Source organism: the organism of the source record quoted next, unplaced genomic scaffold (genome assembly GCF_019419815.1).
Source record: "Pyrus x bretschneideri cultivar Hongxiangsu unplaced genomic scaffold, Pyrus_bretschneideri_v1 Contig12, whole genome shotgun sequence".
NCBI classification, from domain to species: domain Eukaryota; kingdom Viridiplantae; phylum Streptophyta; class Magnoliopsida; order Rosales; family Rosaceae; genus Pyrus; species Pyrus x bretschneideri.
Window position 1 is genome coordinate 8,151,282 of NW_025999413.1, and position 13,137 is coordinate 8,164,418.

The following is a 13,137-nucleotide window of genomic DNA, read 5'->3' on the forward strand; positions in this document are numbered from 1 at the left end:
TATTATGACTAAAATCTAGTATGTTGCTATCCTATATAGGATACATTTTGCAATGATTTGAGGGTTCCCTTTGTGGTTGATTATAGCGAACCTATATTCGATTGGCTTAAAGATTCTAAGGACGATGCACTTGAGAAATGGGAAAGCATTGTAGCTGGAGAATTGAAAAAGAAGCAAAAGGCAGTCGTAGGGGATGTAACGGGCTCACAATTGTCTAGTTTCAGAGCTGTTGACATGGACAAGACTAAGTTTTCTGACTTGAAGTTCCGCCGTGGTGCTGGATATCTGTATTGTCACCAGGTACAGATCTCTGTTACCATATATGTTCATGCTTTATAAGGGAAATGTTGTTTTGTGGTGCACCTACATATTTTGCTCATTGAGAATCTTTATGAAGTTCATATGCATATTTATTATTATTTAAAACTGCTTAGAGTCAATTATCTTTTAGGATCTATTTTCTCACCCTCGTGGTAAGATACAAAAGTCATCAGAACCTTTAACTCTCTGGACAATTTTAGGTTCAACGGTGCAGAGACAAAAAGATAGATGGACATGCCTTTCGGGGATTTTGTCTGTATCTTTCAAACCATGATCGTTTTCAACTGTCTTATTCCGGAAATAAAAAAAATATTACAAACCATAGATTTTGGTTGGAGAGCGTTTTACTTGTTTTTGTTTGGCCTCTGTGCGTGTCGATGGTTGTGCTGTTCCTATGGTGTGGCTGAATAACTTGATTTTGGGGAATGACTTGGAAGAGGGAGACTGCAGACAAACGTTTGTAATTCGTGACATGAGATTGATTCATCCCCAAGATATACAAAACTGGGCAGCTTATCCAGTACTCTTATTTCAAGTGAAGCCAGTCATACAAAAATGCAACGCTTGTAAAATATTTCGAGCAATGAAGGTGACTGTTGATGGCAAGTGGACACAGGAGAACCCGTGTTACTTGTGCGGCGATTGCTATTACCTTCTTCACTATAAAGACGGTCGTCTACTCTGTGGTGACTTTTCTGAGTATGATTATCACCGTGATTAATTGTTTTGTACAATGACTGCTATTGAACTTGATGCAATTTCTAAATGTTTGATTCAATTGATTTTGTACTTGCATGCAATGGCGGATCCGAGATTTGAACCTTGGGGGGTCTCAGTGTTAAATACAAGTTTTTTAGATAGAAATGAAGCTTGAAGAGCGCAAAAAAAAAAAAAAAAAAAAAAATCAGTTTATTCACTTGGTGGGCTTGTTGTGCACATGTCAACAAATATCTACACATGCCGAAGCAATCTAAAAAGTGATGTATAGAGAACTTGTCGAGTGCTATCAGTGCAACATGTCGAGATATGTTTAGTATGCATTACATAAAACATTTAGTAGGCGCAAAAGTGACCCGCACCAAACATTCAGAAGGTCCTCGAAAGACCTTCACATGTATAGTTTCCGGACTCGAGTGGTCCTGGGACCAGCTTAGTCCCTATTTTCATCCGCCCCTACTTGTATGAGCACTCGAGAGTGATGAATGCTATGCTACCATAGTCATAGATAGATCACTACTACAAAAGGGTCTTATAGTGTCAGTAGGTGGTGTCGGTTTAATATAATATAGTGTCGAACTAGACAATTGCGACACTTATTGAACATGACGTCGGATTTACTGTCACTTATATGTGTCATAAACATTTAATGTCGCTTTTAAACCGACGTAAACATTTAATGTCGCTTAAAACCGACATACATTTTAATAATTTTTAAATACTAGTGTCGCTTTAAATAAAACAGTGTCGCTTTAAATAATACAGTGTCGCTTTTAAGCGACATTAAATAATACAATGTCACTTTAAATAAAACAGTGTCGCTTTTAACAATATTAAATATAACATGAACTTATAATATTTAGTAATATAAGAATTTATTATGTTAAATTAATAATTAGAATTTATTTATACTTTCACTAGTGTAAATATTTTAAATTGAAGATCGAGTTCGTTCATTGTATTCATATAGGGTCAAGGAGTGTAGCTGTAAAAAATCATCAAAATTGGAGTTCAAATCACCGTTAAATCGTTATTTTTCGTTCATAACCGTCGAAAAGTTTTGTCCCGTTACTTGATCTCTGAATGTTTATTTTTTGCCATTTTTGACGTATGCGATCTCGAAGCATGCATAAACAAGTTTGATGGTTGGATCATTGAAATTAGTTTCGTAAAATGCGTATGCGATCTCGAAGCATGCATAAACAAGTTTGATGGTTGGATCATTGAAATTAGTTTCGTAAAATGCGTATCCCATCAAAACGATAGATTTACTAACACTTAGAATTTATTTATACTTTTTATTAAGTATAATATAAGATTTTGTGGTATCCACTAGAATAAATATTTTAAATTGAAGATCAAATTCATTCATCGTATTCATATAGGGTCAAGGAGTGTAGCTGTAAAAAATCATCTAAATCGGAGTTAAAATAACCGTTAAATTGTGATTTTTTGTTTATAACCGTCGAAAAGTTTTGTCTCGTTACTTGATCTCTGAATGTTTGTTTTTTTCCATTTTTGGTGTATGCGATCTCGAAGCTTGTATAAACAAGTTTGATGGTTGGATCGTTGAAATTAGTTTCATAGAATGCGTATCCCATCAAAACGATAGATTCATTGACACTTAGAATTTATTTATACTTTTATTAAATATAACATAAGATTTGGTGGTATCCATTAGTGTAAATATTTTAAATTGAAGATCGAATTCATTCATTGTATTCATATAGGGTCAAGGAGTGTAGCTGTAAATAATCATCTAAATCGGAGTTAAAATAACCGTTAAATTGTGATTTTTCGTTTATAACCGTCGAAAGGTTTTGTCTCATTACTTGATCTCTGAATGTTTTTTTTTTGCCATTTTTGGCGTATGCAATCTCGAAGCATGTATAAACAAGTTTGATGGGGGATCGTTGAAATTAGTTTCGTAGAATGCGTATCCCATCAAAACGATAGATTCACTAACACTTAGAATTTATTTATACTTTCATTAAATATAACATAAGATTTTGTGGTATCCACTAGTGTAAATATTTTAAATTGAAGATCGATTTCATTCATTGTATTCATATAGGGTCAAGGAGTGTAGCTGTAAAAAATCATCAAAATCGGAGTTCAAATCACCGTTAAATCGTGATTTTTCGTTGATAACCGTCGAAAAATTTTGTTCCGTTACTTGATCTCTGAATGTTTGTTATTTGTCATTTTTGGCGTATGCGATCTTGAAGCATGTATAAACAAGTTTGATGGTTGGATCGTTGAAATTAGATTTGGAGAATGCCTATCCCCATCAAAACGATAAATTCACTAACACTTAGAATTTATTCATACTTTTATTAAGTATAACATAAGATTTTGTGGTATCCACTAGTGTAAATATATTAAATTGAAGATCGAATTCATTCATTATATTCATATAGGGTCAAGGAGTGTAACTGTAAAAAATCATCTAAATTGAAGTTAAAATAACCGTTAAATTGTGATTTTTCGTTTATAACCGTCGAAAAGTTTTGTCTCGTTACTTGATCTCTGAATGTTTGTTATTTGTCATTTTTGGCGTATGCAATCTTGAAGCATGTATAAACAAATTTGATGGTTGGATCGTTGAAATTAGTTTCGTAGAATGCGTATCCCATCAAAACGATAAATTCACTAACACTTAGAATTTATTTATACTTTTATTAAATATAACATAAGATTTGTGGTATCCACTAGTGTAAATATTTTAAATTGAATATTGAATTCATTCATTGTATTCGTATAGGGTCAATGAATGTAGCTATAAAAAAAATAATCAAAATTGGAGTTAAAATCACCGTTAAATCGTGATTTTTTGTTTATAACCATTGAAAAGTTGTCCCGTTATTTAATCTTTGAATGTTTGTTTTTTGCGCTTTTTTGAAGTATGCGATCTCGAAACATATATAAACAAGTTTGACGGTTGGATCGTTAAAATTAGTTTCGAAGGATGCGTATCCCATCAAAACGATATATTCACTAACACTTAGAGTTTATTTATACTTCCATTAAGTATAACATAAGATTTTGTGGTATCCACTATTGTAAATATTTTAAATTGAAGATTGAATTCATTCATTGTATTCATATAGGATCAAGGAGTGTAGTTATAAAAAAATAATCAAAATCGGAGTTAAAATAACTGTTAAATCGTGGTTTTTCGTTTTGTAACCGTCGAAAAGTTTTGTCCCGTTACTTGATTATGTATTTTAATATCAATTAGACTATGTTTCAATTAATGTGTGATGATATTTTATCATAAAATTATATTATTGTTTTTTATTATGTATTAAATATTATTTATTAAAATATTATATGACATAACTTGAAATATTTAGGCGGGAATGAAAATTTGAAATGTTTTAGGCGGGAATGAATGTTTGAAATGTTTGAAATGTTTTAGGCGGGAATGAATGTTTGAAATGTTTGTGTGTCAGACCTTGTGTTGGTTTTAACCGACACAACCTCTACTTATTTCGACGCAAGCTTTGAAATATTTTAGTGTGTCAGACCTTGCGTCGGTTTTAACCGACGTAACCTTTTCTTAATTCGACGCCAGTTGCACTATCAAGTCTGTCACACTCACATCGCTTTTAACCGACGCAATATGTTATTATTTCGACGCCACTTGCTTTTCAGTCAAGTGTGTCAGATGTGGTGTCGGTTTCAGCCGACGCAAAGTCCAAATATTTCAACCATATTTATACCCCTTTCTTCCCCATTACTTCCATGCTTTCGTTTCCGTCTCTCAGTTCCTTCTTTGGTTTTGCCCCGTCTCCTTCTCCCATTTCAGCCTTACTCCTTCTCCTTTCCACTAACTTTTGCTATGGATCAACAAAGTGAAGATAAACGTTCTGAGGAACTTCATTTCGAGGAGGAAAAGTTCAAAGGTGGTTCATTTGTGAATTATTATTAAATTTTTGTTTTGTGTTTAAACTAGTATTAGGCTTAAACTAAAAATTTACTTTTGTTTCTTGGTTGCTAATTGTTTTTTTGTGTTAATAAGGAACATCTCGACGGAGGCGCGGACCCTCAGTTCCCAAATGGACAAAACAACTTTGCTCGTTTGATTCGTCTGGAAAATGCGTTAGTGATAACTCTAGTGCTTTTTCAAGATATGTAGCAAGGGAGGTTAGAGAGTATAGAAATCTCCCATTGACGACTGATTGCGTAAGATTAAGGAAGAAGAAAATGAAGTTTTCTGGAATAGAATAAAGGAATAAGATTAATCGGCTGTTGAAAGCAATGAACCATACAACTGGTTCAAAATCTTTTGCAAGAGTGTGGCAAGAATTTTGTATGAGTTGTACATTTTTAAGATATTTGTATATTCTGTATGAGTTTTTGTATATTATGTGGAATATTGGATATAAAATATTTGTACATTTTGGCACTATTTTTATTGTTAATAATTTTTGTTAAGGTTTGTTTTGGCCTTTACATGAAATTTATTAATTTGGTTATATAATTTTTTTTAGTACCAATTAATTGAAAACGATGCAGATTCTCGTATTTTTTATTATTATTAACAAAGATGGTGTCGTACTAGTTTGAATATTTTATTTATTTAATTGTTATCTGACGTCGGTTTAGGCATATTTTATTTATTTAATTTTATCACAATGTCGGTTAAAACCGACAGTAGGGTGGATATATTATAATTAAATTACTAATGAGCGTCGCTTTAAACCGACGTAATGTTCAAGTATACGTCACTTTAAATCGACGTTAATGTCAGTGTCGCTTTTAACCGACGCTGCATAGTGTCGGATTAAGCGAAACAACCGACACTGAAGGCCTTTCGTGACGCTAGCATTAGTGTCACTATTCTAATCCGACGTTGCATTGTTTTATGTCGGATTTTTGCCAAATTGCCGACAGAAATTGTGTTTCTTGTCGGTTTTTGCTTCGCCAGTGATAGCCTATATTGTAGTAGTGGATGTTCGAGGTGATGGATTGGAAACATAGTGGACAAGGAAGCGAATGAAGCAGCATCGTCTACTATCATTGAGAATATTGTTGCAAATTCGTCTCAATGGATATAAATAGTAGGGAATCGACTAAAACTAGAAGCACCGCGTATTAAGCATGTTCGTCCAATGTGGAAATAGCGGCTATAGCAACGAAGGTGGATATCGTGGTTCACCGTGTTATCTAAGAATGTGGAACCATAATTTGCTTAAGAATACCTAACTTAAAATACCCAATTCGACTCAAAATAGCCACCCATTTCGAAATAGCACAGCTAACGCAGAATCATTTTCGCTTGTAATCTTCCCCTGCCTGCTTCTCCCTGCACAACGCACAAACCTCTTGTCTCTTCATCTTCTTCCCTTCACCTGTCCCAATGATAATCACAGGTATGGATTTTTTTCTCAACACATAGTTTGCTAATTTGATTCTTTTTTTCTATGTCTTTCCAGATTGTTTCGTCAACTTTACACCTATATATATTTTAGGGTTTTATATTGGGATGATTCTGATTTTTTTTTGTTTGGCGTCGCTAGAACTCTATCATTCAGATGATTATTTGTCTGATTATTCTTTCCTCGTCCCTATATCATAGCAAAATTCTTATGAGTTTTTTAAATGGTAGTATATGAATTTCTAGCTTTTGCGGCATGTTGAACTTGGCCAGCAGACTGACCAGTACCTCCTCTCGTTTTATAAACCCTACATACGTAAAAGCTTTAGGGTTTTTTTTTTCTATTCTTCTTCCAATTTTTATTCTGACATTTTTAGGGATCTTTTTGCAGTCAGATGAGATAGATTTGATAATCTTACTAACATGGCAGACAGCGACCTCCTGGAACGAGAGACGCAACTGGTCCCCTCCGATGATGGCGCCTGTATTTTCACCGATGACATCATCCTTGAGATACTGTCACGGGTTCCGGGGAAGTCTTTACTACGATTTCGGCGGGTATGCAAGTCATGGTGTACCCTAATCTCCGGCCCTAATTTTGTTAGAAAACAGCTCTGCCAAGCAGTTAGACACAACACCAACTGGAGGCTGCTAATGTTTACAAGCTGGAGGCATCTCAAGTCCATTGACTACGAATCGTTATTGTCACTATTAGCGAAGAACAAGCACGAAAATATTAGTCGTATAGTTGTTCCACGCTGCAGAAAGCACAAATTACCAATAATGCAGCCTGAAAGAAGATTCGTGCAGATTATGGGTTCTAGCAATGGCCTGATCTGTCTTTATATAAACTGTGAGAGCGTTTTCTTGTGGAACCCTTGTACTGGAAATTCCAACGAGATACCAAAACCTGCTCCAGAAGTTTTCCTACCGTCATTTTATGGATTCGGTTATGATTCTAAGACTGATGATTACAAAGTCATTTGCCAATGTCTAACTGAACATTTAACCTACGAAGTTTTTCTCTATACCCTGAAAATGGGTTCATGGAGGATTCTTGAAGGTCTCAATGATCGTGAACTGAGGAGGCGAGGTTTGTTGTTCAATGGTGCCCTACATTGGATAGACTATAAACATGGTGAAGATGGGAAAATACGTGCGAAATCAGCAATTGGGCGAGTAGGTGCGAAATCAGTAATCACCTCTTTCGATCTAGCAAGGGAAAAATTTCAGGAGCTAGTGCCGTTACCCAGTGTTCTCGAAGATCAATCAATCGGGTATGATGTTGGGGATTATAAATGTTCTAACCTTTTGTGTTTACTCACCAATTTCAGCCTTTGGAATACGGAAATATGGGTGATGATGGAATATGGAGTTGAGGAATCTTGGACCAAACTGATTTTGCTGGAAGATCAAAACCTGTCACATACAGTGTACGTTTCACAGGATGATAAAATTTTCATACAGTCAACACAGGGCGGATTAAAACTATATGATATAAAGGAAAACAGATATAGAAGTGCTCTTAAACCTAAAAAGTCTCTGTCGCTTGACTTAGCTATGTATGTAGAGACCTTAATTTCACCAGTAACTGGGAAGTAGTGAAAACATCCAAACTCAGGTTGCGAAGCTTTCGTTCGCTCCTTTCTTAGGATGTAATGTAACTTTATTTTCATTCGAAACATCATATTGACATAGTAAGATTATGTAATACTCGTTCATATATTCAGTGTTCTTTTTGAGAAATGAAAACGAAGCAGAAAGAAGTTGTAGATGATGCAAGCAAATCCACAATGGGCAACGTACGACATACATGTTACTGATGGATATAAGCAACAACTATGGAGTCCTTGTTTAAACTGATAGCTACTAGGCAACGAAAAGAAGTCGATGATTATGGAATGTACAAAAATTTGAGAATCGTTCCCTAAAATAATCATCAGTGAGAGCAAAAGTTGTTGCACATGTCTATCAGCAACAACTTGTCAAAGTTTTTGCATAAAACTATCCCCTAGACTCCAAAGCTAACGACCCTGGCAACGACGTCTGTAACATTTAACGGGCTCACGTTTGCCTAGTTTTAGAGCTGTTGACATGACTTGAAGGTTTTTTTTACATCTTTGTAAATATATTTGGCTGCTGAAGGTTATAGGATCTAATTGTTTGTCCAGAAAGTCAATTTCCCCCGTGTTTTCACACAAAAGTTAAGAATAAAAATAAAATAAAACGTGGGGTGTATGAAGAGAGTGTGGGATGAGACTATTACGGGAAAGTATCTAGAGTGTATTAGGATAAATTTTAATAGAAAAACAAAATATGGGGTGTTTTTCAACTTCGGGCGTTAATAAAACAACCAAAAAAAAATCTACCTGGTGTATTGAGTTGGAATTTTAATAGATTTTAATGGATTTATAGAGATTCCATGTAAGACTTTTGATGAAGTTTAATTGATATATAGAGATTCTATGTAAGGTTTTGATTTAATTCTTTCGAAATCTCAGGAGGAGAAGTGAAATTTGTAAATTCTTTAAATACACTATAAAATGGGTAATGCTAGGGAGACTAAATTTGTAAACTAAATTTTGGAAACTAAATGACATGAAAATTGATGATTGGTTTATTACCTAAGCGTTGATAAACGTGTTCATTCCTAATACATCACTTATAGTTGCAAATTTTGTCTTCAAATTTAGGGGGTGTAGTCAAATTAAGATTTGAAAGGATTTTAAAAGACTTTAGAATCAACTTGTAGTCAATTAGGATTTTTAAGAGGATTTTAAAGGACTTTAAAATCATGGTGTAGTCAAAGTAAGATTCAATAGGATTTGAAAGAATACATCCAAATCTAGGTGTAGTCAATTAAGATTTAAAATTCTTGGTACAAATCTGTAGGTATTCAAAATGTTATGGATTTTAATGGATTTTATTAAGTAATGGATTTTGGAGGATTTGGGAGCCAATTTATGAATAAAAAGGGCTGTGAAGAATCTCATTCACACCCCTAGGATTTCTTTCTTTAAACTAACTTCTCTCTCGTCATGCTCTCGATGATGTACTCTTGCGACAACTCATTCTTCTCATTGGCGTCCACCTTGGCAAAAGTACATCTTCGTGCTTGAGCTTGGTAGCTGCTCGTCACGGGGTTTCAAGGCCTGGTAGTGTCCGCACCACGGCGCTAGTTTTAAACCCTCATCGTTTTCGTCGGGATTTAATTGCACTTTGCGCTGCTATTTTGTGTTGTCTAATAAGAGCCAAATGGCAATTAAAACCCATTTAAATTTTCGGTACAAAGTTGTCAGCTTCTGATTGCTTCCTTTGTTGAAATTTTGAAACCGTCAGCAGCTGCTTTCGCTTTCTTATCTTTCCTTTTCTTCCATTTTCTCAGATTGGGAGAGAGAAAGATTCTAATGGTGGAGAGAGATTTTTCACATTGACCAGCAATTAACTCAAAACATCTTTCACATTTAATTGTTGATTCTGTATTTATCTATTTAGCATTTTCATTAACAAATATTGGGTGGGGAGGATATTGATGCATAGTACTAGTTTATCTATGTATAGTAAACCAGTACATGACCTTGAGCTTTTACAATGTGTTTTTGTTGTGGTTGCTTACTTTGTGTGTTATATTTCTATATCATTTATGTTGTAGGAATCAACTATAAATCTATAGAAATCCATGAAATAAGTTCGTACAAATCCATAGAATCTACAATAAAAATCCATATAAATCTACCAAAATCCATATGGATTTGTACAGTCTATTAAAATCCTTTAGAATCTGTCACTTAAAGAAATCCATTAAAATCCTCTAAAATCTAAATTGACTACACCCCCCCTTAGTCTCCATAGCATTACCCCTATAAATATCTCTAATTCACTCAAATTCCTCAACTTTTTAAAATTCTTTAAAATCAATTCTTAATTGAATACATCCAGATTTCTAACCATTTTAATATACTATCTTAAAAATCTTGATTGAAAACACCATAAATTCAGAAAATCATTAAAATCCTGACCTAAATTTTTGTTGTTGTCAAAAGATAGACTTTATTTATGATCTAATCGAAATGTTTACTTTTGTAGCAAGAATGTTAAATAAAAACTCATGGCCAATCTTGTCCCAAATAAACGAACCACCATGTTTGGCACTAACGAGGCAACCATGTGAGAAACTAGGTTGCTATCCCGCGACACAAACCCAAACTTGATCATCACCAACATGCTTCACCAAATAATCAATATCAAACAAAAGACAGTCCAAATCAGCATCCACTTCAATCTCCTTGTTAATCATTTGCATCAGCACCTGGGCATCTGATTCAATCTCCAACTTCAAGAATCCTTCGTTTTTTTGCAGAACACAAGTGCCGCGCGAATACCCTCTGCTTCTGCCAAGATTGCCGAGTTAAAGGGCCTCTTCCCCGCCCTTCCTACTCTTCGCAAACACCCTGCAAAATCCCTAATTACCCAGCTATAAACTCCCAGCCCCGTTTTCGAGTTCCACGATCCATCACAATTTACTTTCAAAGTACCGAATTTCGGTTTCCTCCACACTTCAGTCGCCCCACCTTCCTCCCGCACCCCCTTTTTGTTTGACTTAACCAAGGAATCCCGCACATCTTCTCAATTACCCTATGCTCACCCACATTGCCTCCATCAGATTCCATGGTTTCCCATTAAGCACCACGTCATTTCTGCATTTCCAAATTCTCCAAAGCCCATAGACCATATCCCGAAGAGTCTCGTCATGCATTGCCATCTCTTTGATACGTAACTGCAGAGCCTCCCAACATCCTCTAAAGTCTTCACCCACCAGAGAAGACGAATCAAATTTGTAAAGGGCAACAAAACCAAAAAACATTATTGAATTCACACTGGAAGAAAAGATGTTCCTCCGTTTCCTCCTCGGCACCACAAACCGCACACCTGCTATCCACATTCATGTGTCTCCGAAGTAAATTCCTTCTTACTGCCAGCGAACCGTTGCAACATCTCCACATAAATTTTTTAAACTTATTCAGAACATGAAGTCCCCAAATTCCCTTCCACATCCAGTCTCCTTCAGCCTTCCCACTACTCATGCCCGTATCCCTTCTTCCAAACTGCCCATTCACTTGCAGCTCCATCTCAACCTTATACCCTGTCCGAACCGTATACCCTCCATGTTTCGTATGATGCATAATCCTATCCTTACAACCCATCAAACTCAATGGTAATCCCATAATTAACTTTGATTCATTCTCATCAAAAAGCTCCTGTACCAACTCCACATTCCACCTGCCCAAATCATAATCAATTAAATTGCTCACCATTCTGGCCTCAAAGCATTTCGAGTCTGAAGTTTGAAAGTACTGGGTATAGGAAGCCAAGGATCACCCGTGACTCTAACATTCTTTCCCTCACCCACGGACGGAGTCAAAAATTTCTTCTAGTGGGGGCAACCGAAAATAACTAAGAAAACTTTATTATAGTATGGTTATATGCAATATGATATTAAGGATGATTTCAAATGATGATGTATCACAATTCCAATGTTACAAAAATTTCAATATAGTAGTGGAAAGTAGCAAAGTGACGAGAAAAATATAAGTACATGATAGGCGGGAGAAGGTTTTTTCGGTTTGAATAACAGAGCAAGAGAACTATTGCTCATATAATATTTGATATAAAGTATAAATAGAATGAATGTATGTTAGATATTATATACGTATATTTTCTTCACAGATAACCCGTGTATATTATATAATTATTGTCTGCAACTAAACAAACGAATTACTTGAGTGGGGGCATCTGCCCCCAGTGAGCCTCCATTGGCTCTGTCCATGCCCTCACCCACCCTCCAACGTAACCCTCTTTCAATAATTTTTTTTCTCTAAAAGATACCTTTCCAACCCTATGACGATTTACACCCCAACTTTGCATCCAAAAAAGTAGTATTCGGGAAGTATTTATCATTAAGTACCTGAGCCAACAACGAATCCGGAGCCATCACCAGTCGCCACCCAATTTTGGCCAAGCACGCAAGGTTGAAGCATTGGAAGTCCCTGAAATCCAATCAACACCCTCCTTTCTCTTTTTCAAATTTTCCCACGCAATCCAATGCATTCCGAAATTCTTTTTATTACCCCTCCACCAGAATCTCGTTATTTCCCGCTCCATCTTTTTGCACGTACTCACCAGAAGCTTCAAACATGACATCGCATAATTTGGCATAGCCATTGTAACCGCCTTGATTAACACCTCCTTACCCACTTGTGATAAATATTGCTCCGCCCACCCGTTAAACCGTGCATCCATACCCTTCCGCACTTCTTCGAATACCGCACACTTGGAATGCCCAAAATCCGCCAACAATCCCAAGTACTTCCCAAACCCTTCCCTATCTTGAATATTGGTACACCGCCCAATTTTCTTCCTTTGCCGTGTATTACAATTTGCCCCAAATAATAAAGAACCTTTCTCCCTGTAAATAAGTTGTTCGGAACCGTCTACATAACAATCAAGGACCTCTAGAACTCCCCGAATCTCCTGTACTGATGCTTGACAAAAAATAACCGAATCATCCGTAAAAAATAAATGTGAAATAGACGCACCCCCGAGGTAACCCGCATACCGTGGAGCACCACAATTTCTTCATTCCCCCTATTTTTATTAAATAATTAAAATCCTTCAAAATCCCAATTAAACACACGACCATCCATTCCGAAATAACG

General features: G+C 35.7%; 1 protein-coding gene across 1 annotated transcript; it reads left to right on the forward strand.

The window, feature by feature from the left end:
- Positions 1 to 6,403: 6,403 nt before the first annotated feature.
- LOC125474157 (F-box/kelch-repeat protein At3g06240-like) lies at positions 6,404 to 8,023 on the forward strand. Its single transcript, XM_048577599.1, has 2 exons — positions 6,404 to 6,416; positions 6,852 to 8,023. The coding sequence occupies exons 1-2, from the start codon at positions 6,404 to 6,406 to the stop codon at positions 8,021 to 8,023; spliced, it is 1,185 nt and encodes a 394-aa protein (XP_048433556.1).
- The last annotated feature ends 5,114 nt before the right edge of the window (positions 8,024 to 13,137 follow it).